The sequence below is a fragment of the Bubalus bubalis genome, chromosome 19, assembly GCF_019923935.1.
Source record: "Bubalus bubalis isolate 160015118507 breed Murrah chromosome 19, NDDB_SH_1, whole genome shotgun sequence".
Lineage (NCBI taxonomy): Eukaryota > Metazoa > Chordata > Mammalia > Artiodactyla > Bovidae > Bubalus > Bubalus bubalis.
In genome coordinates, this window is record NC_059175.1 from 51,407,680 (window position 1) to 51,434,563 (window position 26,884).

The 26,884-nt window shown below is 36.7% G+C and overlaps 1 protein-coding gene across 2 annotated transcripts in view; it reads left to right on the forward strand.

The window, feature by feature from the left end:
* CDH12 (cadherin 12) overlaps positions 1-26,419 on the forward strand; it is a 1,213,596-nt gene extending 1,187,177 nt beyond the window's left edge. Inside the window, exons 11-14 of one of the 2 annotated variants that reach the window (XM_044932643.2) lie at positions 13,225-13,346; positions 18,177-18,294; positions 20,736-20,888; positions 24,461-26,419. In XM_044932643.2, coding sequence (XP_044788578.2) covers positions 13,225-13,346; positions 18,177-18,294; positions 20,736-20,888; positions 24,461-24,960 — 893 coding nt within the window. In that variant the 3' untranslated portion in view covers positions 24,961-26,419. Of the gene's footprint in view, positions 1-13,224; positions 13,347-18,176; positions 18,295-20,735; positions 20,988-24,460 lie in introns of both variants that reach the window. The other variant, XM_025270675.3, reaches the window with a different exon arrangement.
* Positions 26,420-26,884: the final 465 nt, after the last annotated feature.

Here is a 26,884-nt window from a genome sequence, read left to right on the forward strand (position 1 = left end):
CTATGTGTCTAGCTCAGCATATATCCAGAGAGGCATATTTCACTTCTCCAAATTCCCCAAGGTAGTTACACAAGGGACCCGCATTTTCTATAAATCAGCACTGTATGGGTTATAGTGTATCAACTGAGGTTTATGTCACAAGAATCAAGCAACAGGGGTGACTGGATTCTCTGCAGTGTTTGAGCAGGAGACATTTCTTTCTAATTTGGCTAGTCTTTTGTTGTGAGTGTTGTACGTCATGTGTACGTTTATTGAGAGTAAATGTGCAGGTTGGCCCTTTCATTTCTATTACTGTTCTTCAACTTCTCAACTCTCACCTGCATCAGAGTCAACTGTTAGAGTGTTCCTGGACCTCGTTCAAGACATACTGAATCAGAATTTCTGGGATTATTGCCAAGAAATCTCCACTTTAAAAATAATACCCACGTCACTGAATGGATACTGATGTTGAAACCAAATGCCAAATTCTCTAGTGTTTTAAATATTAGCATGGATTTGGGAAATAAAGCAGCTTAATGTTGCTATGAAGACATGTACTGCTATGAAGACATGTACTTACTCAGAGAACATAGTTGACTTTTGAAGGCTGAATAAAACCATTGGTTTCAGTTCTGGCTTGAAGCTATAGCTTTTTTCCTCTAATTGCCTTTCTTTTACTCTCCATGAGTGCCTTACTTTACATTTATGAGTCTAGGTAGTTTATCTACCATTTAACATTTTCCTTTTCCCTAAGCAGTATATGAAACTATCAATATTTTGTATTCTCAAAGAAAGGTAACTTTGATTTATACCAGTATTGACAACATTTCTGTAGTATGTGTAATATAGACAAATAATACATAATTTAATAAATTACTTATAAATATTCAACCATTTCATAAAGCCTTCAATGTGTTATATACATGATGATAATAATTATTAATGCCAATATACTCATGCATTTAGTTTAGAAATGATACCAATTTTCTCACAATTGTATGATGTGTAAATAAAATAGAATCCAAATTCGTTGTGATAATTTATATTTTATTGTAAGTTTTCAACTGCTTATGAGGGCCCTACTGTAATCAAGCTAACTTAGGAGTAGTTTAAACCAGTAAAACTGCTCTATCTGAATCACATACACAACTGTCAGGCTTTTGTTTCCTTAATTAGCATCTGATTTTTCTCTGGAAATTAAAACTACATGATAAGCTTGTCACCTAAAGGTTGAATTTAAATAAAATGATATTTTAGATATGTATAGAAAAGTTTTAACTTCACCTATCAAAATTGGAATTAAAAAATAGTATTTTTACATTGAAAATATTTTTGCATTGTCAATGTTACTTTATTGGCATTATGAACTATATTGTATTTCACCTATTTGCATAGGGATCCTCTCAGATGTGAACTTCTTAGTAGCCAGGACTTTATCTTATACATCTTTGATATATATGGCTTACCATATCCTCTAGAACATTTGAATATATACACAATTAATGAATAATTTGTGAATAGCTTGAGATGTGAGTTCAATCCCTGGGTCAGGAAGATCCCCTGGAGGAGGAAATGGCAACCCACTCCAGTGTTCTTGCCTTGGAAAATCCCATGGACAGAGGAGCCTGGTGGGCTACAGTCCATGGGGTCACAAAGAGTCAGACATAGTGACTAACCAATAACCCAACAAAACAAGCTTTATTGGCATCCCATCCTGCTGATCTGGGCCTTGGACTTCCTGATGAGTTGCTCCTTCTCAGCCTCTGTGTTCACATAGAATATGTGGGGTATGATGTAGCTGGAATGGATCAGACGCTGGGAACAGGCATGATGAAATTCAGAGGGAAGACCTGACAGGTTGCCTGCTATAGACACTAGCACCCCAAGAAGTAGGCGAGTGTGTAGATGGACAGGAAGTTGATGATCTGCGTGGCCTCTGGCTTGACCACACCTTGTCCATACTGATGTCACATATGATGCCTCTACTGTCCTGCTTGCTCTCAAAGTCTGGGTTTTGAAGTGAGGCCAGATGCTGACTTGACCTGAGAGTCCTGAGAGTAGCTGTGATCTCCCTCAGCAGATGATGGGGAAAGAAATCTTCAGAAACTCTCACCAACTTCCTTAGCCTTGCTGGCCAATCTCCTAGGCCAGGCTCCATATCCCAGCAGGGGCTCGCCCAGCCTGACTAAAGTTGGTGGGCTTAGAACCCCTGTGAGTCAGGACAGAGTGACATATGGCTCTGAAGGACGGTGAATCCACTCCAGGAGGCCTGGTGAGTGTGGAAAATGATAACTGCATCCAACTCCATGGAAGCAGAAGCCTTTCTTGATGTGTCTGCAGACCTGGGACCAAGTGGGAGCTCCCCCCACCCAAAAACAACACTCTGGAGGAAAGCTCCTACAAGACTTCTGGAAAAGAATACCGTTTCCAACACCATGGCCACTGTGCCCTGCAGGGCCTATTGCAGCTATAACCCTAGTTGAAAAGCTTATTTCCTTTTAATATGCCTTTTGATATTCCTTATCATTGGAATTGGTCACCTATGGCTGCATAATAGATCATGATAGAACATTTTGGGGTCAGGAATTCTAAAAAGTGAAAGTCTCCTAGAAGTGTCCGCCTTTTTGCCACCCCATGAACTATGGCCTGTCAGGCTTCTCTGTCCATGGAATTCTTCAGGCAATAATATTGGAGTGAGTTGCCATTTCCTTCTCCAGGGGGTCTTCCTAACTCAGGGATCAAACCCAGGTCTCCTGATTTGCAGGCAGATAAAGTCTTTACCCATCTGAGCCACCAGGGAAGCCCTTAATGAATTCTAAAAGGGTATGTCTTAATATCTGCCCCCAGGAAGTCTAGAAGACTTGACAGCTGAGGGCTGGAATCTCTGGGAAGCTCTTATGTGTCAGAAGCCCAAAGTCTCTGAAACTTTTTGCTTTCTGCAGCTAAATAAGCTCCAAGTAAGAGGGGAATCCCTGGTGGTCCAGATGGTAATAAATCTGCCTGCAATGCAGGAAACCTGGGTTCTATCCCTGCATCAGGAAGGTCCCCACCCCATGGAGAAGAGCATGGCAACCCACTCCAGTATTCTTGCCTGGAAAATCCTATGGACAGAGGACCCTGGCAGACTACAGATCATAGGGTCACAAAGAGTTAGACATGACTGAGTGATTCACAATTTCAAGGAGTGGTATTGATCTTCTCTGGATGCTCAGTGGTAAAGAAACTGCCACCAATGCAAGAGATGCCGGTTCAATCCCTGGGTCAGAAAGATTCCTTGGAGAAGGAAATAACAACCCACTCCAGGATTCTTGCCTGGAAAATTCCATGAACAGAGGAGCCTGAAGGGCTACAGTTCATCATGTTGCAAAAGAGTTGGACACAACTTAGAGACTAAAACAAAAACAATAAGTGCTGTTAGTCTTATCAATAAAGCATAAATGTTGGAGGTTCATTCATGTTGTTTAAGCACATATCACTGTTTTGTTTCCTGTTTTTATTACATAATTTTATAGTATGGATAGGCTACTGTTAATCTATTCACCAAAAGATAGACATTTGAATTGTTCCCAGTTTGAGGCCGTATGCATAATACCTCCATGAACATATGCATACAGGTTTTCTGTGGATGTTCCTTTCATTCTCTTAGGTAGACATCTGGTAGTGGAATTGTTGGCTTATAAATTCACATTCAGTGTTTAATTCTTGAGCTTCCTTTGTGGCTCAGATGGTAAAGAATCTGCCTGCAATGCAGGAGACCTGGGTTCAATGCCTGGGTTGGGAAGATCCCCTGGTGAACGGAAAGGCTACCCACTCTAGTATTCTGGCCTGGAGAATTCCATGGGCTGTATAGACCATGGGGTCACAAAGAATCACAACTGAGAGAATCTTACTTCACATGTCAGTGTTTAAAGAAAGTTCCAACCTATTTTCTAAAGTGACTTTACAGCTTTATATTTCCACCAGCAGTCCTTTCTATCAGGAATCCCTTTTATTTCTCTGAGAAATGATTTGTCAATTTCTGTTTATAATTCCTACCTTTATTTTGCTAAATTTATTCCTAAATATTTTACTATCTTTGAATCTATTGTGACTTGAATTTTTTATCAGTTCTTTTTTTTCTGTTTTTTTTTTTCTAGTATATTAGATATACAATAGCCATTTTAAATTTTGTTCTAGATGTACTCCCCTGATTATACCTATAAGTTTCTTTGTGGATCTTTTAGGGTTTCCAACCTACAGGGTCTTGATACTTTTTGATACACTTTTTTTTCTTTTCAATCTGAATACTTTTAAATTTTTAATTTTTTTGTATGTTCTTTGTTATTTATTTATTTATTTTTTTTATTTTGCAATATTGTACTGGTTTTGCCATACATCAACATGCGTCCACCACGGGTATACGCGTATTCCCCATCCTGAACCCTAATTTTATTTTTATTTGGTTGCACTAAATAAATCCTCAAGTGCAATGGTTAATATGTGGTAAGAACATACATTCTTGCCATAAGCTCAATATTAGAAAGAATATGTTTGGTCTCTCACCATTGAATATAATGCTGGCTATGGGCTTCTTTAGCATAGATAGACTACGTCAAATTGAGGACGTTGCCTTATATTCATTATTCGTTGAGGGCCTTTTCTTTTTTTTAATCATGAATGGATGAGATTTTGTCAAATGCTAATGCTGAGTCTATCAAAATGCTTATGCAATTTTTTGTTCTTTCTTCTATTAATATGATATATCACATTGATTATAATACTGATGCTAAGTCACTTCAGTCATGTCTGACTCTGTGCGACCCCATAGACAGCTGCCCACCAGGCTCCCCCATCCCTGGGATTCTCCAGGCAAGAACAATGGAGTGGGTTGCCATTTCCTTCTCCAATGCATGAAAGTGAAAAGTGAAAAGTGAAAGTGAGTCACTCAGGCATGACCGACTTTTAGCTACCCCACGGACTGCAGCCTACCAGGCTCCTCCACCCATGGGATTTTCCAGGCAAGAGTACTGGAGTGGGGTACCATTGCCTTCTCTGTGATTATAATACTATTAGATGTTAAACTAACCTTACATCCCTAGGATAAATGATATTTGGTCATTATATATTAGCTTTATAATATAATTCTGGGATTGTCTGCTGATATATTTTTAAGCAATTTTTGTATCTGTGTTTATGAGGTTAATCCATGCTTTTTTATCCCTGATATTTTGATTGACTTTTGATAAGAAGAATAAGCTGGTAGGTGTTTATTCCTCTATTTTCTGAAGGAGTTTATGAAGTATTGATATTATGTAGTCTATAAACTGGAGATCAGATCAGATTAGTCGCTCAGTCGTGTCTGACTCTTTGCGACCCCATGAATCGCAGCATGCCAGGCCTCCCTGTCTACACCAACTCCCGGAGTTCACTCAGACTCACATCCATCGAGTCAGTGATGCCATCCAGCCATCTCATTCCCTGTCGTCCCCTTCTCCTCCTGCCCCCAATCCCTCCCAGCATCAGAGTCTTTTCCAGTGAGTCAACTCTTCGCATGAGGTGGCCAAAGTACTGGAGTTTCAGCTTTACCATCATTCCTTCCAAAGAAATCCCAGGGCTGATCTCCTTCAGAATGGAATGGTTGGATCTCCTTGCAGTCCAAGGGACTCTCAAGAGTCTTCTCCAACACCACAATTTAAAAGCATCAATTCTTCGGCACTCAGCCTTCTTCACAGTCCAACTCTCACATCCATACATGACCACAGGAAAAACCATAGCCTTGACTAGATGGACCTTTGTTGGCAAAGTAATGTCTCTGCTTTTTAATATGCTATCTAGGTTTGTCATAACTTTCCTTCCAAGGAGTAAGTGTCTTTTAATTTCATGGTTGCAGTCACCATCTGTAGTGATTTTGGAACCCAGAAATATAAAGTCTGACACTGTTTCCACATCTATTTCCCATGAAGTGGTGGGACCGGATGTCATGATCTTCGTTTTCTGAATGTTGAGCTTTAAGCCAACTTTTTCACTCTCCACTTTCACTTTCATCAAGAGGCTTTTGAGTTCCTCTTCACTTTCTGCCATAAGGGTGGTGTCATCTGCATATCTGAGGTTATTGATATTTCTCCCGGCAATCTTGATTCCAGTTTGTATTTCTTCCAGTCCAGCGTTTCTCATGATGTACTCTGCATAGAAGTTAAATAAACAGGGTGACAATATACAGCCTTGACAAACTCCTTTTCCTATTTGGAACGAGTCTGTTGGTCCATGTCCAGTTCTAACTGTTGCTTCCTGACCTGCATACAAATTTCTCAAGAGGCAGATCAGGTGGTCTGGTACTCCCATCTCTTTCAGAATATTCCACAGTTTATTGTGATCCACACAGTCAAAGGCTTTGGCATACTCAATAAAGCAGAAATAGATGTTTTACTGGAACTTAAATCCCTTACGATTATACAGTGGAAGTGAAAAATAGATTTAAGGGCCTTGATCTGATAGATGGAGTGCCTGATGAACTATGGACACAACTAAGTGACCTTGTACAGGAGACAGGGATCAAGACCATTCCCATAGGAAAGAAATGCAAAAAAACAAATGGCTGTCTGGGGAGGCCTTACAAATAGCTGTGAAAAGAAGAGAAGCGAAAAGCAAAGGAGAAAAGGAAAGATATAAACATCTGAATGCAGAGTTCCAAAGAAAAGCAAGAAGAGATAAGAAAGCCTTCTTCAGCGATCCATGCAAAGAAATAGAGGAAAACAACAGAATGGGAGAGACCAGGGATCTCTTCAAGAAAATCAGAGATACCAAAGGAACATTTCATGCAAAGATGGGCTTGATAAAGGACAGAAATGGTATGGACCTAACAGAAGCAGAAGATCTTAAGAAGAGATGGCAAGAATACACAGAAGAACTGTACAAAAAAGATCTTCACGACCCAGACAATCACGATGCTGTGATCACTGACCTAGAGCCAGACATCCTAGAATATGAAATCAAGTGGGCCTTAAAAAGCATCACTATGAACAAAGCAAGTGGAGGTGATGGAATTCCAGTGGAGCTATTCCAAATCCTGAAAGATGATGCTGTGAAAGTGTTGCACTCAATATGCCAGCAAATTTGGAAAACTCAGCAGTGGCCACAGGACTGGAAAAGGTCAGTTTTCATTCCAATCCCAAAGAAAGGCAATGCCACAGAATGCTCAAACTACTGCACAATTGCACTCATCTCACATGCTAGTAAAGTAATGCTCAAAATTCTCCAAGCCAGGCTTCAGCAATATGTGAACCGTGAAATTCCTGATGTTCAAGCTGGTTTTAGAAAAGTCAGAGGAACCAGAGATCAAATTGCCAACATCTGCTGGATCATAGAAAAAGCAAGAGAGTTCCAGAAAAACATCTATTTCTGCTTTATTGAGTATGCCAAAGCCTTTGACTGTGTGGATCACAATAAACTGTGGAATATCTGAAAGAGATGGGAGTACCAGACCACCTGATCTGCCTCTTGAGAAATTTGTATGCAGGTCAGGAAGCAACAGTTAGAACTGGACATGGACCAACAGACTCGTTCCAAATAGGAAAAGGAGTTTGTCAAGGCTGTATATTGTCACCCTGTTTATTTAACTTCTATGCAGAGTACATCATGAGAAACGCTGGACTGGAAGAAATACAAACTGGAATCAAGATTGCCGGGAGAAATATCAATAACCTCAGATATGCAGATGACACCACCCTTATGGCAGAAAGTGAAGAGGAACTCAAAAGCCTCTTGATGAAAGTGAAAGTGGAGAGTGAAAAAGTTGGCTTAAAGCTCAACATTCAGAAAACGAAGATCATGACATCCGGTCCCACCACTTCATGGGAAATAGATGTGGAAACAGTGTCAGACTTTATATTTCTGGGTTCCAAAATCACTACAGATGGTGACTGCAGCCATGAAATTAAAAGACGCTTACTCCTTGGAAGGAAAGTTATGACAAACCTAAATAGCATATTCAAAAGCAGAGACATTACTTTGCCAACAAAGGTCCATCTAGTCAAGGCTATGGTTTTTCCTGTGGTCATGTATGGATGTGAGAGTTGGACTGTGAAGAAGGCTGAGCGCTGAAGAATTGATGCTTTTGAACTGTGGTATTGGAGAAGACTGTTGAGAGTCCCTTGGACTGCAAAGAGATCCAACCATTCCATTCTGAAGGAGATCAGCCCTGGGATTTCTTTGGAAGGAATGATGGTAAAGCTGAAACTCCAGTGCTTTGGCTACCTCATTGGAAACGACTCTGATGCTGGGAGGGATTGGGGGCAGGAGGAGAAGGGGACGACAGAGGACGAGATGGCTGGATGGCATCACTGACTCGATGGACGTGAGTCTGAGTGACCTCTGGGAGTTGGTGATAGACAGGGAGGCCTGGCGTGCTGCAATTCATGGGGTTGCAAAGAGTTGGACATGACTGAGTGACTGATCTGATCTGATCTGATCTTGCTTTTTCGATGATCCAGCGGATGTTGGCAATTTGATCTCTGGTTCGTCTGATTTTCCTAAAACCAGCTTGAACATCAGGAATTTCACGGTTCACATATTGCTGAAGCCTGGCTTGGAGAATTTTGAGCATTACTTTACTAGCCTGTGAGATGAATGCAATTGTGCGGTAGTTTGAGCATTCTTCTGAATTGCCTTTCCTTGGGATTGGCATGAAAACTGACCTTTTCCAGTCCTGTGGCCAATGCTGAGTTTTACAAATTTGCTGGCATATTGAGTGCAGCACTTCCACAGCATCATCTTTCAGGATTTGGAATAGCTTAACTGGAATTCCATCACCTCCACTAGCTTTGTTCATAGTGATGCTTTCTAAGGCCCACTTGACTTCACATTCCAGGATGTCTGGCTGTAGGTGAGTGATGACACCATTGTGATTATCTGGGTGGTGAAGATCTTTTTTTGTACAGTTCTTCTATGTATTCTTGCCATCTCTTCTTAAGATCTTCTGCTTCTGTTAGGTCCATACCATTTCTGTCCTTTATCAAGCCCATCTTTGCATGAAATGTTCCTTTGGTATCTCTGATTTTCTTGAAGAGATCCCTGGTCTCTCCCATTCTGTTGTTTTCCTCTATTTCTTTGCATGCATCACTGAAGAAGGCTTTCTTATCTCTTCTTGCTATTCTTTGGAACTCTGCATTCAGATGTTTATATCTTTCCTTTTCTCCTTTGCTTTTCGCTTCTCTTTTTTCACAGCTATTTGTAAGGCCTCCCCAGACAGCCATTTGTTTTTTTGCATTTCTTTCCTATGGGAATGGTCTTGATCCCTGTCTCCTGTACAATGTCACCAACCTCATTCCATAGTTCATCAGGCACTCTATCTATCAGATCTAGGCCCTTAAATCTATTTCTCACTTCCACTGTATAATCATAAGGGGTATAATTTAGGTCATACCTGAATGGTCTAGTGGTTTTCCCTACTTTCTTCAATTTAATCTAAATTTGGCAATAAGGAGTTCATGGTCTGAACCACAGTCAGCTCCTGGTTTTGTTTTTGCTGACTGTATAGAGCTTCTCCATCTTTGGCTGCAAAGAATATAATCCATATGATTTCAGTGTTGACTATCTGGTGATGTCCATGTATAGAGTCTTCTCTTGTATTGTTGGAGGAGGGTGTTTGTTATTGTTATAAATTGGTGAAGGCAATGGCAACCCACTCCAGTACTCTTGCCTGGAAAATCTAGTGGAAGGAGGAGCCTTGTACGCTGCAGTCCATGGGGTCGCAAAGAGTCAGGCATGACTAAGGGACTTCACTTTCACTTTTCACTTTCATGCATTGGAGAATAAATGGCAACCTACTCCATTATTCTTGCCTGGAGAATCCCAGGGACAGAGGAGCCTAGTGGGCTGCCATATATGGGATCGCACAGAGTCGGACACGACTGAAGCGACTTAGCAGCAGCAGCAGCAGTCTATAAATAGTTGCTAGACTTTCCCAGTGAAGCCTTGTGGGCATGACTTTTGCTTGGTTTCGAGATTTTTTATTAATGCTTAATTTTCCCCACTTGCTTCGATCTATTAAGATTTTCTAGTTCATTTTGACGCTAGTGACAAAGAACTTGCCCGCCAATGGAGAAGACATAACACTTTGGGTTTAATTCCTGGGTCGGGAAGATTCCCTGGAGGAGGGCATGGAAACTCACTCCAGTATTCTTGCCTGGAGAATATCAAGGACAGAGGAGCCTGCAGGGCTACAGTGCATAAGGTTTCAGAGTCAAACATGACTGAAGTGACTTAGTACGCACATATGTGACAATATATGTCTTTCTAGGAATTTGTCCAGTTTATCTATTTTGATTGAACTTTTGGAATAAATTTAAAATATTATTTTATAATATGAATTTCACTTATGGTATTTCACTTCTCCTTTATTCTCGATTTTTATAATTTGGCCTTAGTCTTTTTTTCTTGGTTTAAGTTGCACTTTAAAATGTTAAGGCAGTTCTAATTCAAATTGGCTCAAAAAGTTATGGGATTTGATCAAGATATCATGAAGAATAAAGAAAGAAGATTTAGCAAAACATTCTTGAAGGCCTAAGGGACAAAATAGAATGAGTTAATGATTATCATAATTGACCACAAAACTATTAATAAGTTGGTTATTCAATAAGCAATATGAATCAATGATAATTGGAGTTTGAATGGCTTGACTACTGGGAACACAGCAATTAACTGTGTAAGGTTTTGAGTATTTAATATTTACTAAGTTCATATTTGAATTGACTTTATAATTGCTCATTGATAACTAGTTTCTAATATGGAAGGGATTTGGATAATAATGTTTATGCCAAATCAAGTTTAAAGAAATGTCATCATTGTTGTTTCAAAGATGAGATGAGTCAGAAAAGAAATGTCATTACTTTACCATACCATTTAGTAAATTACATACATAAGTCAAAAAAATTTCTATATTACTCTAATAAAAATATTCCCTTGTGAAAAGGTCAATTCTTACCTGAATACAGTAGTTGTCAAAGAGAAATGTTGCTGCTTACCTAACCAGATTTACAAATAGAAGGTGACATTTTTAAACCTTTAATCATAAGAAGTTTTACAAATATAGAATATAAGAGTTATATATTGAAAACTATAAACCCATAACTCATTTTGGACAGTATGAATAACCCATCTTTGATGTTGTTACAGTTTTTCCTCTGTTCTTATTTGGACATTTATTTTGTAATTGCATGTATCTCTGTGGCACAGTGTTGGAGCATTTAGTTGCTAACCAAAAGGTTGGGGGGTTCAAATCCACTCAGGGAAACCTTCCTCTCTGCACCTTTTAAGGAAGTCCTCAAAGGGTTTGTGGTTGTTTCTACTCTGCATCCTTTCCATGAAAGGCCAAAAAAGTCTCCTCTACTTCTATCCTCCTGTCCCAAGAATGAGTACAACTAGCAACTGTATCTCTTCACATTTTTCCCTTACTGTGCATGTTATAAAGCCCAGCATCTACTGTTATGTTAGGGGCTTCCCTGTTGGTTCAGATGGTAAGGAATCTGCCTGCAATACAGGAGACCAGGGTTTGATCCCTGGATCAGGAAGATCCCCTGGAGGAGGGCATGGCAACCCACTCCAGTATTCTTGCCTGGAGAATTCCATGGTCAGAGGAGCCTGGCAGGCTATAGAGTCCATGGGGTCACAAAATCGAACATGACTAACACACATTTTAATTGCCACAGTGACGCCTAGTCACATTTATTATATAGTGGTTCTAAAAGTCCTATAGTGCACAGGAAAATTTCACACAACAAAATATTTGGCTTTAGCTAAAATACCAAAAACTCATATTTGAGAAACACTTTTAATAATAAGATATTACAATAGTGATTATATTTTGAGACACATTACTCATTGGGACAGATGTAAAATCTACATTTCAGGAGGATAAATATTTAAAACTACCAAAACAGACTTTCTTATGGGTAAAAATCCATTTAAATTAATAACATGTTTATACATTATAAATGCAAGTCAGTATTGTAAATATAATTGGGAGAGGAATCTTGTCCCATCCTCACAGTAACTTATTAAACATTCCATTTCTCCCCCTTTTATGTTATCTGTGCCTGAACTGGTATACGATGATGGATTTCACTTTGTCATATATGAATATGTGAACATTTCTTAAGCTACTGCTGACAATGCTTTTTATTTCTTTAAATCAGTTTTAGCATAACAGAATATTGTAGGCTTGTCAGAATCCATCATGTGGTAAGATTTATATGCATTCTTTAAAAGCATCCAGACAGAGATCTAAAACAATGCCAATACTGTGAATCTTCAGTGGCATTGCAGATGAAGAATCTAACACAAATAACCAATCATTAAAAAAATGGAGTGAACATAATACTTGGATTTCCATAATCCTGGGTTTGGATATTAACTCCCCATTCCTCTAGATGTGTGACTTTGGACAAGATACTTCAATAACCTGGGGCACTTTATCCATCTGTAAAGTTTCATTAGATAAAATAAATAAATTGAAACATATCCATTATGTTATACCTTATTTGTTGAATTATGCCTGGTCTTCTTCAGCAAAGGACAGAGAAGTTGGTACCATACCACAGGTTGGGACTAAAACTCGTGATGTGAAATTGACAGAGACAGTTTTTCAAAGCAATATTTTTTGACACGGTAGGAAGGAAATGCTGTTTACTTTGTCCTTTCTCATCATCAGCAAATAGTTTTAGGATGCATCTTAACTGTCCATAATCTCTTATTTCTACTTCCCTAAGTTTATTTTAATTTTCATCTATAAAAAGTCATCTCTCCTTCATATTCCTTGTAATTTATCATCTTTTTAGGGGGGATCAGTTTGAGAAAGTTATTTAACTATGTAGATGATACTACTGAATAAAGTTATAGACACATATAAAAGCATATGTTTTATTCAATGAAAAATATCACTGTTTAGTGAAGATTGGTCTTGTTAACTCTGGTTTGATGGCTACACTTTTGATGAAACATGAGCTAAATGGTTGTCCTTAACTTTGGGGATGATTTTCAGGGATAAATTCTTGTGTAGTGCACTGCTAATTCTCTGACAGTGAGACAAGGAGAGTGCCCATAGTCATCTTTTTACTTTTTATACTTGACACAGTGCCTCAGTTTCCCATAAAGGAAAGGTCATCTGGAGTCCATATGAATGCTGATTTTTAAATGTTAATGATATTCACTATAAAAGCAATGATGGATCAGATTTTGTAATCATCTTTTCTCCTTGTATGTTTTTAACAGGTAACCCATTATTAACCAGCAGAGTCAACATATTGATTAATGTCCTAGATGTCAATGAATTTCCTCCAGAAATATCTGTGCCATATGAGACAGCTGTGTGTGAAAATGCCAAACCAGGACAGGTATCTTATCAATGTTGTTATTTAAGATTTTATAAAGACCTGCTATATGCATGTGTTTTAGGTTATGAGACCATGCATGCATATAGACATGGATCACATGTCTTCATAAAATAAACCATAAATGGTAGTATATTCTTTTGAATTAATGGCATGTGTTGCATGTGGAATTATTACCACATGGGATAAAAATGATGGCCTAGTGAATACATTCTATATAACTAACAGTTCTAGGATTGCATATTCTGCTATTTTCTATAGACTATGAAATTTCCAAAAAACTTGTGACTGCAAGTTCAGTAAGCAAAAAACTTTAGACTATAGTCTTCTATGATGTTTCTTACTTTGTTCACATGCTTTTATGAAGGGGTGCATAGATAGTCTTAAGCCCATGAAGAATGGAAAACTTTCTCTGGTGGCCTTGAATAGAACATCTGGGTTATTCAAAATATCTGAATTACATTTTCTTACTAAGTATTACTCTGGAGGGAGGTTCGTGGGGAGAGCATATGAGAAAGGACCACATTGTTAATGAAAGTTACTGTCAAAATCCTAGCATTTATGTAGGTAATGGTGAGTAGCCAGCTTTTTTATAAACACTATTATAAAGGACTTCCCTGGTGGCTCAGATGGTAAAAAATCTGCCTGCAGTGAAAAAGACCTGGGTTCGATCCATGGGTCAGGAAGAGTCCCTGGAGAAGGGAATGACTACCCACTCTAGTAATCTTACCTCTAGAATTTCATAGGCAAAGGAGCAACAGTTCATGGGGTTGCAAAGATAGGACATGACTGAGCAACTAACACTTTCACTTTCATAAATGAATGAATGGAGATATGATATGATATGATGTAATATGATTAATAATAGGAACCAGGCATGAGCAGATGGTAAGAGTGTGTTATGCAAAAAGAATACAATTAATCCAATATTGTGCACCCAGGTTTCAAAAGAAAAATCCATCTATATGCTTTGGTTTGATGTCTATTTTAATTTATATATAATAATTATTTAACTACTTATTTAAGTAAATTTGAAGTTTTAATTATTACTTGAGGAAATATCTTAATATTTGAAACTGTATCTTTATTAAAAACGTCCTTCTTTAATATCTAGTACTTGCTCCCATTTGAATGTCTTCTACTTCTTCATAGAATATTTCTCGCATGGCTCTAGTCATGTGATGTTCACTAGCCTTATATATATTTGATTAATATTAAATACATTTTAAAAGTTATCATTCACACTTGTTTGTTCCTAGTGCCTGGTAGCTATATGAGATAAGTGGCTACAATTTTTTTTTAAATACTTTTATTGGAGTATACTTGGTTTCCAGTATTTAGTTTCAGGTGTACGGAAAATTGAATCAGTTATACATAGATGCATATCCATTCTTATTTCAGACTCTTTTCCCATATTGGTTATTATAGAATATAGAGTTCCCTGTGTTATACAATAGGTCCTTATTAGTTATATATTTAGCTTGTATTTGCTAATCCTAGTTTCCAAGTGGCTACCATTTTTATCAGTGTACATGCAGAGTGTTCCCATCAGTACAGAGACTTCTAGGGAACGGTGTTGCTCTATTACTTCTTTTGATAATTTGGAGAAAATTCCCTGGTAGTTCAGGTGGTAAAGAATGTGCCTTCATTGCAGACTCGGGTTCAATCCCTGGGTCGAGAAGATCCTCTGGAGAAGGGAATGGCAACTCACTCCAGTATTCTTGCCTGGAGAATTCCATGGACTGAGGAACCTGATGGGCTACAGTCCATGTGGTCATAAAGAGTTGGGTATGACTGAGCAACTAACACATTAATTTCATTAACTTTATTGCAGGATGACTTATTTAATCATATGTTCCCAAGTAATAAATTTGCACCTTTAAATATAAATATATATATATATATATATATTTTTTTTTTTAAGTTAAATGCTTTATCTCTTTAAATGACTGCAAATTTTTTTTGCTGGATTTCATTATTTGCAAAGTTATAAGAGGCTTCCCAGGTGATACAGAAGTAAATAATCCAACTGCCAATGTAAGAGACAAAAGAGACATGGGTTAGACACTTGGGTTGTGAAGATTTCCTGGAGTAGCAAATGGCAACCCATTCCAGTATTCTTGCCTGGAAAATCCCATGGACAGGGAAGTTTGGTCCATGGGGTCTATGGTCCATGGGGTCACAAAAGAGTTTGAAACAACTGAGCGACTGAGCACACAGACAAAAAGTTAAAAGAAGTTTACCAAAATTTGACAACTTAGAAGCATTTACTATTTTCCAGAGCATTCCACCTGCCCCTCAAAGCTAGTCCTTTATTTTTAGGTAATGTGGGACATTGATTATATCATGGCAATCAGAATCATGTAATGCACCAAATGAAAGACTTTTGGAAATATAACTCTAATGTTTCTATGTTTCTCTAATAAATTAAAAAATTGGGAATAGTAGAAGTTATTAGAGATAACTTTATTTTCATATACTCAAAGTGGTAAGAAATCTGTGGCATCCCTGAAAGCTCTTTTTCCTAATAATTATATGTCAAGCATTTTGTATTCTTTTGGGCCACTGTGCTTAGTCACTCAGTTGTGTCCAACTCTTTGCAATCCTGTGGACTGCAGCCTGTCAGGCTCGTGTCCATGGGAATTCTCTGGGCAAAAATGCTAGAGTGGGTTGCCATGCCCTCCTCTAGGGGATCTTCCCAACCCAGGGATGGAACCCAGGTCTCCCACATTGCAGATGGATTCTTTACCGACTGAGCCACCAGGGAAACCCTTTTGGCACACATTTACAAATGAAATATAACCCTGAAATACGAGATATACAGTATATGAGCATTTTCTGCTTTTTACCCTAGCCATCCTAAGGGTCTATAAACTATGCATAGGAACTATCTTTTTTGGATTATATAATAATATACATGTATGTATGTATGTATGTATGCCTTATCTATCTATCTCTGTGCCTGTTTCTACCTATCAAAAGAAGAGAAAAGATGATTCTACATAAGTCAATAGTGATTTATATGATATATCAATGCAGTATTGGCCCAAGTAGTTCCTTAGGGCAATAACTCCCAAGTGTCAATTCCAGATCATTGCCAGTTTATACCAAAAAGGTCACCTCTGTATGCTATTTTAAAAGATTTTTTGTTGTGAAGTTATTTTCTTCATAAATTTTGATGTTGATTTATTATAAAAATAATTATGTTAGTTGATAGCAAAGGCAAAACAAAACTTGGCAAATTAATTCCCAAATAATTTAAAAAAATTTTATGGATGAGATATAGTGATCTGAGTACATAGTTTTATTTGAGGAAAATTGAAGCTTTACAGGGTATGCGTGGTAATTATTTGACTAAATTGCCATATTCCACAATTTGGCCTTTGGTGTTGAATCCATGATACTTCTAAAGGCTAAATAGATCCTGTGTGGCTGAATCACAGTAAAACTTGTTGCTGTTTAGTTGCTAAGACATGCCCATATCCGACTCTTTGCAACCTCATGGACTGTAGCCTACTAGGCTACTCTGTTCCCGGGATTTTCCAGGCAAGAATACTGGAGTGGGTTGTCATTTCCTTCTCCAGGAAATCTTCCCTACCTGGAGATCGAACCCGTGTCTCCTACACTGCAAGTGGATGCTTTACCATCTGTGTTACTAGAGAAGCCCACTTGACTCACCTGGAAACCCCACAGTAAAATAGGCAGCTGAAATTATCTTTCGAGATCCCATGATCAAATTAAAAATTACCTAGTACTGAACTTGAAATCCCAGTATATATGTTGTGTACTTATGTGTGGTTCTGTTTGTGCCCACCAAAACACACAGCTATATAGAAGGCAGATAACAGTCATAAGTCTGAGTTTTAACCATGGAATAAAAACAAATAGGGCAAATAACTCGCATGTTTAGTGGCATCAATCTAAGTGCACAGGATTATCTAAGTTCTTCCTCTGACAAATTCAAATTTAGTCTAAGAATGTGTCACCCGAGGAGCACACTGCCTTCCTCTTCTGCACACTTGTCCTGCAATTTCTTCCTGATGCAAAGACATTGCATATATTAATAAGTAAATACCTCAAAGCCTTTTGTATTTGTTTATTTATATAGTGAATTATCATTTTCATAGCTTGGCTCTTGAAAGTTAATCACCAAATTCCTAAGGGCATCTCACTGAAGTATTAGAATTTTAACTGTTTAGATATACCACTTTTGGGAGCAATTTAGGAAAATTTTTGAAACAAAATTGGCCACGATTACTTCTTAAAAAAAAAAAAAACCTCCAAGAAAACATAATTTATATTCTCACCCCCTGGTGGGGTGGGGGGAACATAACAACAAAAACAGATGTACAACTTCTGCTTCTTTCTCACCATTTTACTTATTTATGAAGATAAAACTCTTTCTCACAAACATAATGATACTATTTTTTTTTTCCTTGAAAGGACTTTTAAATAATCAGAGATTTTGTCTCCAGTAGGTATTTTCATATTTAGGCTAGAAAGCATTTACTTTGTCTAATTTAAAATGCAAGCAAGTACATTTTAATTTATTTTGATTATTAGTGAGAATTTTCAACATTGTTATTCTTTTTAGTTATGTGGGCATCGATTTACAATTATTCCATACCCTGTAATTGTACCTGCCACTTTTAACTCTATAAATATTTTACTGTTTATAAAAGTATTTGTAAATGATTGGCCCAATGATATAAATTCTAAAAATGTCATTTTGGTTTCCTTGCATGTTTCATTAAATATATGTATTACCCTGGTATGTAGAGTTCCCTTTGAAATCAATGACTGATTTCAGGTCTGATCTCAACTTTGTTTCAGATAATTCAGATAGTCAGTGCCGCAGACCGAGATCTTTCACCTGCTGGACAGCAATTCTCCTTTAAATTATCACCTGAAGCTGCCATCAAACCAAATTTTACAGTTCGTGACTTCAGAAGTAAGTTTAACCACATAAAAATTGAGCTTTTATCAGGCAACTTTGTAAAAGAACACAAAGGTATAAATCAATGCTCTTCCTAAAAGTACTCAACTTCTTAAAATACAGAAATCTATATACAAGAAATACAAAATTTATGACTAACAGTAAACTCAGTGTTTAATAACCTATATAGACTATATCTAATGAGGCAAGTTACTTCCATTTATAATGGGGGTATTCCCTTAATGAGTCAGACAACTAATATACTGTCCGGGAAATTACTTCTCATCTTTTAAATACATCATTTTTTTTTACATGCACTGCTCATGCATACAAATAATTGTTTTATTTGTATGACACATGGTATGGTGCAGGCTTTTTAGTGAAAATAATACAAGTTTTCACTCTTACTGCAATACAACCTAAAGGGTAGATTCTCAATACATTAAAGTATACTAAATAGTTTCAACTTCATAGTTAACATAAATTAACCTCGTGCTTATTTTATTAAATAAGATGATGTAATGCAAATCCTTTAACACAGTGCCTAGAACCTATTACCTTTAAGATAATTTTAGCCACCAGCTCTGTCATCATAACTACTTACATATCTACCACCACTGCTACTAACATCACCGTTACTAATTATTTTTTATTTTTTACTGTTACTAATATTATTACATCTGCTGTTATTAAAATCACTACAAAAATACAAAGGACACTGGATTAAATACATTAAGGCTGGAAACTGATCAGCTGTTCTGACTTTAGTTAACCTGTTTATAAGCCATTTAAAGAGTTTGTAACTTAAACCCAATGACCTGAGAAGTCTTTGAAAGGTTTACACGAGAGCATTTTAGCAGATCAGAATGGATCCAGTGTAGAAAACAATAGAGGAAGACAAGACTATATTTGATACTATTGCAGAAAATGGATGAAAGTGTCTTGAATTAGAGGCATGGCTGTGAGGATGGAGGTTAGTGACTTGGGAGATAGAGTACTTGATGATCTAGCTTGATGCTAGATCTCCGAGGTTCCATGTAAAAATGATGAGGAATAAAACTAGTAAGACTTGCAGACCATTGGCTTGGACAACTAAGTAGACAGTTATATCATTCAGGAACCAAAGTATTAACTGTTTTCCACCATTTTATATTTGCTGGAGAATCTATATTTGGTTACTCATAACAACATGAATCAGATCATCTTTACCTCATGATATAGTATATTCTCATGATCTAAACATGTATTTGCCACTCATGCCATTTACCATATCCTCATTTTATCTTGTTATATTTTAAGTGTAATTGGAAGTTTTGTTGATTTAAATGGATAGATGCTTTTTTCGCCTTTATTTTATGAGAACATTTAAGTTCTGCTCTTTTAGTAAATTTCATTAATACAGTACAGTGTTATCAACTACAGTCATTGTACTATAATATAGATCTTCAGACTTTATTCATCTTATAACTGAGAGTTTTTAAGCCTCTTACCAACTTTATCCCATTTTTCCCCACTTCTAGTCTCTGGCAACTATTTTTCTACTTTCTATTTCTATGGGTTCTACTTTTCTTTTTTTCCTTAGATTCCCCATGTAAGTTTTATCATGCAGTATTTGTCTTTCTCTGTATGGTCTATTTCATTAGCATAATACCCTGCAGATTCACCCATGTTGTCATAAATGGCAGGATTCCCTTCCATTTTATGACTGAATAATATTCCATGTGTGTGTATATATGTATATCTATCTATATATATACATATTTCACATTTCAATATTCATATATATTCATATATACATATATCACATTTCTTTATCTAGCAATTGATAGTTATTATGATTCAAACTTCTTACAAATTTTAATGAATCTTGATGATTTAACACATTTTCTTTTATTTTCCATGTTTCTTATGCTGTTTTAAAAAAGTGAAAATGTATACATATATTCACACATATATACATAAATGTAGCAAAGATATAGAGTTGGGAAAAGTAAAAAATCAGAAATAGTATATTGATATGTGTCATACTTTAAAGACTACATTCTTAGGTAAAATTTTATACTGATTCATCCTTTATAATCTTTGTTCTCCTAATCATGTAAGAAAGCACAAACTGAGGTTTGTTTTCTCTGTGAGATTTTGACATCAGAAAAAAAAAAAGTGTTTTGATACAACATATTTCTTGTCTTGTAAACAATTTTCTATTCTTTCTCAATAGAAAATTTAATTCTTACTGCAGACAAGATTAATGTTTCTTCTTTTCCGAAGGATTTTCTTTGATTACATCTGATTACATTTTGGCAGCTTTCATAATGATAAAAGAAATAATTGAAATATGGATGTATTTTCCTGACTCAAGAAGAGAGTCTGTTATCCTACCGTTTAACAGATACCAACTTGAAGATTTGAAGTGATACTCACAGTAACCATCTTACCATACGTGTCATGTTTTGTAGACAACACAGCTGGAATTGAAACCCGAAGAAATGGATACAGCCGCAGGCAGCAAGAGTTGTATTTCCTCCCCATAGTAATAGAAGACAGCAGTTATCCTGTCCAGAGCAGCACAAACACAATGACTATTCGAGTCTGTCGATGTGACTCTGATGGTACCATCCTGTCTTGTAACGTGGAAGCAATTTTTCTACCTGTAGGACTTAGCACTGGGGCTTTGATTGCAATCCTTCTTTGCATTGTTATACTCTTAGGTTGGTTTCAATATTAATCATGTATTCTCTTTCTCTCCCTTGTCTGTGTATCTCTCTCCTCATTTTACTATGTAAATCAGTGTTTATTCATTGAGCTGCTGCATATAGATAGAAGGAAGACTATCTATACTGAATTATAGTTTTATTAAAGTTAATTTTCTACTTCCTACCACATGGAAATATACTGATAGACATAAATATCACCCAAAGTATGTTCAAACCCTAGGGAATTTTCAAGTATGAACAGTTTGTGGCACTTTGTGCAATGAACTTTTCTATCCCATTTGCAGCAGCAGTTTTAAATTCATTTTTTTACATCCTGGTAATTGTTGTATTGTAGAATCTTTAAAATGACACTAGACAAAGAGTAGTTGTCCAATACTGGTTCAATAAAGAATTAAAGAAAAGAGAAAGCACAGGAAAGAAGTAAAGACACCTCTGAATTTGTTTTTTTCTGTCTAAAGTGCTGGCCAGAAGCAATTCTTATTCCACTTTTCTCAGATCTCCTTACATCAAAACTCTCACCATTCCCACTAGGACAGAACAGAATACACTAAAATACCGAGAAGCACAGCAAAGGGAAAGGATTGAAGAAAATGTATTCTGTAACATCTCTGTGAGAATGAAAACCTACTTCAGGGGCTTCCCTCTTCCATCAACTTTGTTCAGCTGACTCTATTTCATTTATTCATCCTCTACTGGATTCACACACAAAAAATATATTTTTTAAAATTTTTATTTTTCCTGTCATTCCTTTACATGAAAATTGCAACAGAGGTACAGTTGGGCTCTGTGGAATCAGCTTATATCTATGCATGTGTATTATTTAACCAAAATACTCTGACAAATGTACATACACACCTTTATCTCTGGGATAGAAAATAAAAATTTAAAGTACTTACTAGGATATGTGGCTTGGACAGTAAAGAATCCACCTGCAATGAGGAAGCCCAGCTTTGATTCCTTGATCAGGAAGGTCTCCTGGAGGAGGGCATGGCAACCCACTCCAGTATTCTTGCCTGAAAAATCCCATAAACAGAGGAGGCTGGTGGGCTAAAGTCCATAGAAGAGTTGTACATGACTAAGGCAACTTAGCACACACATGCTAAGTATTTAGCAAGTGTCCACCTTGCACCTAGGTATGAATTGCTGGTACACAGCTATGAATGTTGACACTCAGTCTTGCCATGGGGTCTGCTTACAAATCCATCTATTTGATCTCTGTAGCCAATCTCAGATCTCTTTAGATCATCTTATTCTTAGCCATTTTATATATTTCCTAGGGTGAGTGAAAGCATGAGAATCTTGTGGTGCCCAGGAACTTCTATTTGACTCTCAAGGACATCTAATCAGTGTCTTTTTCAGTCATGGCAACTCTAAAGCCATTTTATACATATGCAGGTCTCTCTATGAGGTTTAAACTCTCTCACAAACACTTTGGATGAACAAACCATAGTGTTTTCAGTTCTGAGATCTGCATAAAGCCCAGAAGTGAAGAGTGCTGAACATCTCTTCAAAACCCATTGTACAGAAGCTCTACCTTTATCTCCTCTATCTTCCTCCTTAATTTTGGAAGAAAAGGAAATAAACTTGCTTTAATCATCATGTAGTCTCCTAATTTCTAATCCTGTGACAAAATCTTCCTTCCAAACACTGTTTATGTTAAATACATTTGGCTTTAAATCTATTGCCACTGCTATGGAGGAGAGGGGAGAATTATTCCAGGCAAAATTGAGCACTGACTTAATGGTATGAATCTGTGTTTATTCACTCATAAAAAAATATATATATATATCGAAACAATGATGACCATAAGTTGATGGGGGAAAAAAGAGATAGTCAATGATAAGAGTCTATAAATTAAGTATTTTAAAGTATGATCTTGTTTAAAGAAGGCCAGGTGATTACTAGGTATTTAGTTTGGAGAATATCTCAATATGGTAAGACACAGAATTTAAATAATTTGTGGCCTTGCTTGACGTAATTTGGAAAGCTGACTCTTATATTGTATATTCTTTCTCTTTTTCTCTTGTTTAATGCTTTTAAAAGTGACTTTTCTGTGATTTGTGTTTATTTCATTAGAAATAAAGCAATGTTAACACAATGTAAATCTAGATATGATAATATCTAAGTGTCAGTTATGGGCAACAAAATTCAAGTTTTACTGTGTGCTAAATCACTTCAGTCACGTCCAACTCTTTGCCACCCTATAGACTGTAGTCCTCCAGGCTCTTCTGTCCATGGAGTTCTCTAGCCAAAAATACTGGAGAGGGTTGCCATGCCCTCCTCTATGGGATCTTCCCAACCCATGGATTGAAATTGAGTCTCTTATGTCTCCTTCATGGGCAGGCAGGTTCTCTTCCGCTAGAGCCACCTGGGAAGCCCCCCAAGTTCTACTGTGTGTGCTTAGTCACTCATTGAATCTGACTCTTTGTGACCCCATGGATTGTAGCTCGCCAGGCTTCTCTGTCCATGGGGATTCTCAAGGTAAGAATACTGGAGTGGGTTGCCATGCCCTCCTTCAGGGGATCTTCCCAGCCCAGGGATCGAACCTGAGTCTCCTGCATTGCAGGCGGATTCTTTACTGTCTGAGCCATCAGGGATGCCCAAGAATGCAGGAGTGGGTAGCCTATCCCTTCTCCAGGAGATCTTCCTGATCCAGGATTCGAACTGGTGTCTCTTGAATTGCAGGCTGATTCTTTACCAGATGAGGTACCAGGGAAGACCCAAGTTTTATTACTTCAATGCTATACAGTTCTATGTATGATTGGACAAACCATTCTTTTCTTTATTTTTTTCTTTTTTAAATTAATTATTTATTAGAGTATAGTTGATTTACAGTGGTATGTTAGTTTCAGTATATAGAAAAGTGAAGTGGCATTCATATACATATATCCACTTGTTTTTAGATTCTTTTCCCATCTGGGTCATTACAAGATATTGCCTACAGTCCCCCGTGCCACATCATAGGTTCTTATTCATTATCTATTTTATATATAGTAGTGTGTATATGTCAATTTCATCTCCCAATTTCTCTCTCCCGCCTTTCTCCCTTGGTAGCCAAAAGTTTGTTTCCTACATCTGTGACTCTATTTCTATTTTGTAAATAGGTCTATTTATACCATTTTTAAAAAATTCAGCATATAAATTATGTTGAATTATTTGCCTTTCTCTGCTTTTTTTAATTTTGTAAAAAATTACCTGATACTGAGATATTTAAACATATGACAAATATAAGGCTACCGTTATTAGAATTTGTAAGTTTTGCAATGTTTTCACTTTAGTTACAATTTAAAAATGAAACTGAATTTAAACAATGAAAATCAGCATAGATAGGATCCATACAGATTACAATATGTGTACTTTGAAAATAATAGGATGTCATTAAAACCTCAGCCAGCCCTGATCAATTTAATTTCTTATGGAGAGATGAGGAGATATAGTCTCACTTTGCCATTTTTGTCTTGTTCTAGCCATAGTTGTGCTGTATGTAGCTCTGAGAAGGCAGAAGAAGAAAGACACCTTGATGACCTCTAAGGAAGACATCAGAGACAACGTTATCCATTATGATGATGAAGGAGGTGGGGAGGAGGACACCCAGGCTTTTGACATTGGTGCTCTGAGAAACCCAAAAGTGATTGAAGATAACAACATTCGCAGGGATATAAAACCAGACTCTCTCTGTTTACCTCGTCAGAGACCACCAGTGGAAGATAACACAGACATAAGGGATTTCATTAATCAAAGGCTACAAGAAAATGATGTGGACCCCACAGCCCCACCATATGATTCACTGGCAACATATGCCTATGAAGGCAGCGGATCAGTAGCCGACTCTCTTAGCTCCATAGAGTCTCTGACCACAGAAGCAGACCAGGACTACAACTACCTGACAGATTGGGGACCCCGCTTTAAAGTCTTGGCAGACATGTTTGGAGAAGAAGAGAGTTATAACCCTGATAAAGTCACTTAGAGGAGAGGCAAAGGTTAAAACACAGCCAACAGAAGAAATTTAAGGGAAAGGAACATAAATAGAAATCACGCGCGTGCACATGCACGCGTATACACACACACACACACACACACACACATACACACACGGCTTTCTAGGACAAGATTCCTTTGATTATCTGGTTTCTAGCAAGTTGCTGTATTTATCATATTGTCAGTTTTGGTTTATTCTGCCAACACAAGATAAATCCTCTAGTGTGTACTTGCTTGGTTTTGTTTTGTTCTTTTGGAAACACACTGAGACAAGCTCAGGCCTATTCAATACAATTTACCGACGTGACAACCTAGAACGAAGATAGCTATGTGGCATCACGGTGGAAGAGTGTTAGATTTTTCTTAATTCCACTAAAGTGCCTATTGAAACTCTTATCATTTAAAGCAGTGTAGACTACTCTCTGCTGTGATGGCATTGCAGGATTCAGACATAGAGGACATAAAACAAAGACACTGTCTTTATGTCAAGGAGCAATAGCAACATGCCGACTTCTCATTCCTTTTAAGGAAAGAAGAAGAAAACTTTCTGAACTCCATCTTCTTATAATTAAACTGCTCTTTTTTCTTTTTTTAAATGTATGCCAATATATATTTGTTTTTTCCTACCCTTTCATAAAATTGAAATAAATGCGATAATAACAAAGTCAATATGTAAGTCCCAAATTCTAAAAGCAATGTTTGATCTTAATATTAGTTCCTATTAAAAGTGTTCATGAAAATGTTAATTGTTTTCCAAAGAAATAAAATTTTTAAAAAGAAAATTAAAAAAAAAAAAAACCTCTTTATAAAAGAAGCCTCAGGCTGAAATTCAGATGAAAATAAATATTGGTTTTGTTTTAATATTGTGCCAGTGCATGAAAGGTTGGTTTTAACAAATCATCAGATCATTGCAGTCTTCAGTCATACCAAAAATTTAAGTTGTGTTATTATTAAACATTTTTGGGGAAAATTTCATTGATTTAAACAAGGGAAGAGAAATTTATATACAGTTTCTCAGAGTTTCTTACAAGCTAGTGATTCTTTGATGAGCCAGGAAGATAAAACATTTATCAAATAATGCAGAATGGATTTATAGAATTTCTAAAAATATTAATAATTACCAAACAAATGAAACATCAGGAACTTTGAAAAATTCAAACCAAATATAACACCTAAATGTACATTAATGCAAGATCTGGTAGTTGATTTATTTATTTTATTAACATGAATTTCAATTTGGAACATCATTCTATTGGAGCTCAGAGTTACTTCTTTACTCTATTATCTGCAATTCTAATATAAACAATATCATGACTCTCCTTTGTAAAAAACAACTTACTTTTTAGTTTGATGAAGTTTCTCAGAAATACTAGATTTTATAAGCAGACAAGTAAGCTGCACTCATATACTGATACATCACTTTTAAGTGAACTTTACAATATCTAGAAAGGCCCTTAACAAAACAGGTAACTACCTATAAAGTAAGAATATATTTTCTTAATATTATAACTATACAAGTGACTACTGAAATATTAAAACAATATATAGGAAAAATAAAAGTTACTTATGAACCCTTTCTGAAGACATCATCTATATCCAGCTGCGTTTCTGAAATATTTATACATATTTGTATTGCAAAGTGTGAAAGGAAACATTCACATATGGGGAAAATGGATAGATATAGAAGTCCTGTAGGCAGACTGTATTCAGTCCTATTCATTATTAAATGCTTGCTTCAGAAATAAATATCTGATAGTTATGTTGTGCCAATTTGGCCATTTGAATCTGCATTTCCCGTTGTTCTTTTGGTGTCTCATAACTGCAGACTCTACTTGCCTTCCTTATCAGGATCAATGGTTCTTCCCCACTTTGATGGCTATACCTTTGTCTCATTGCAGGGAACTGTATTCAGT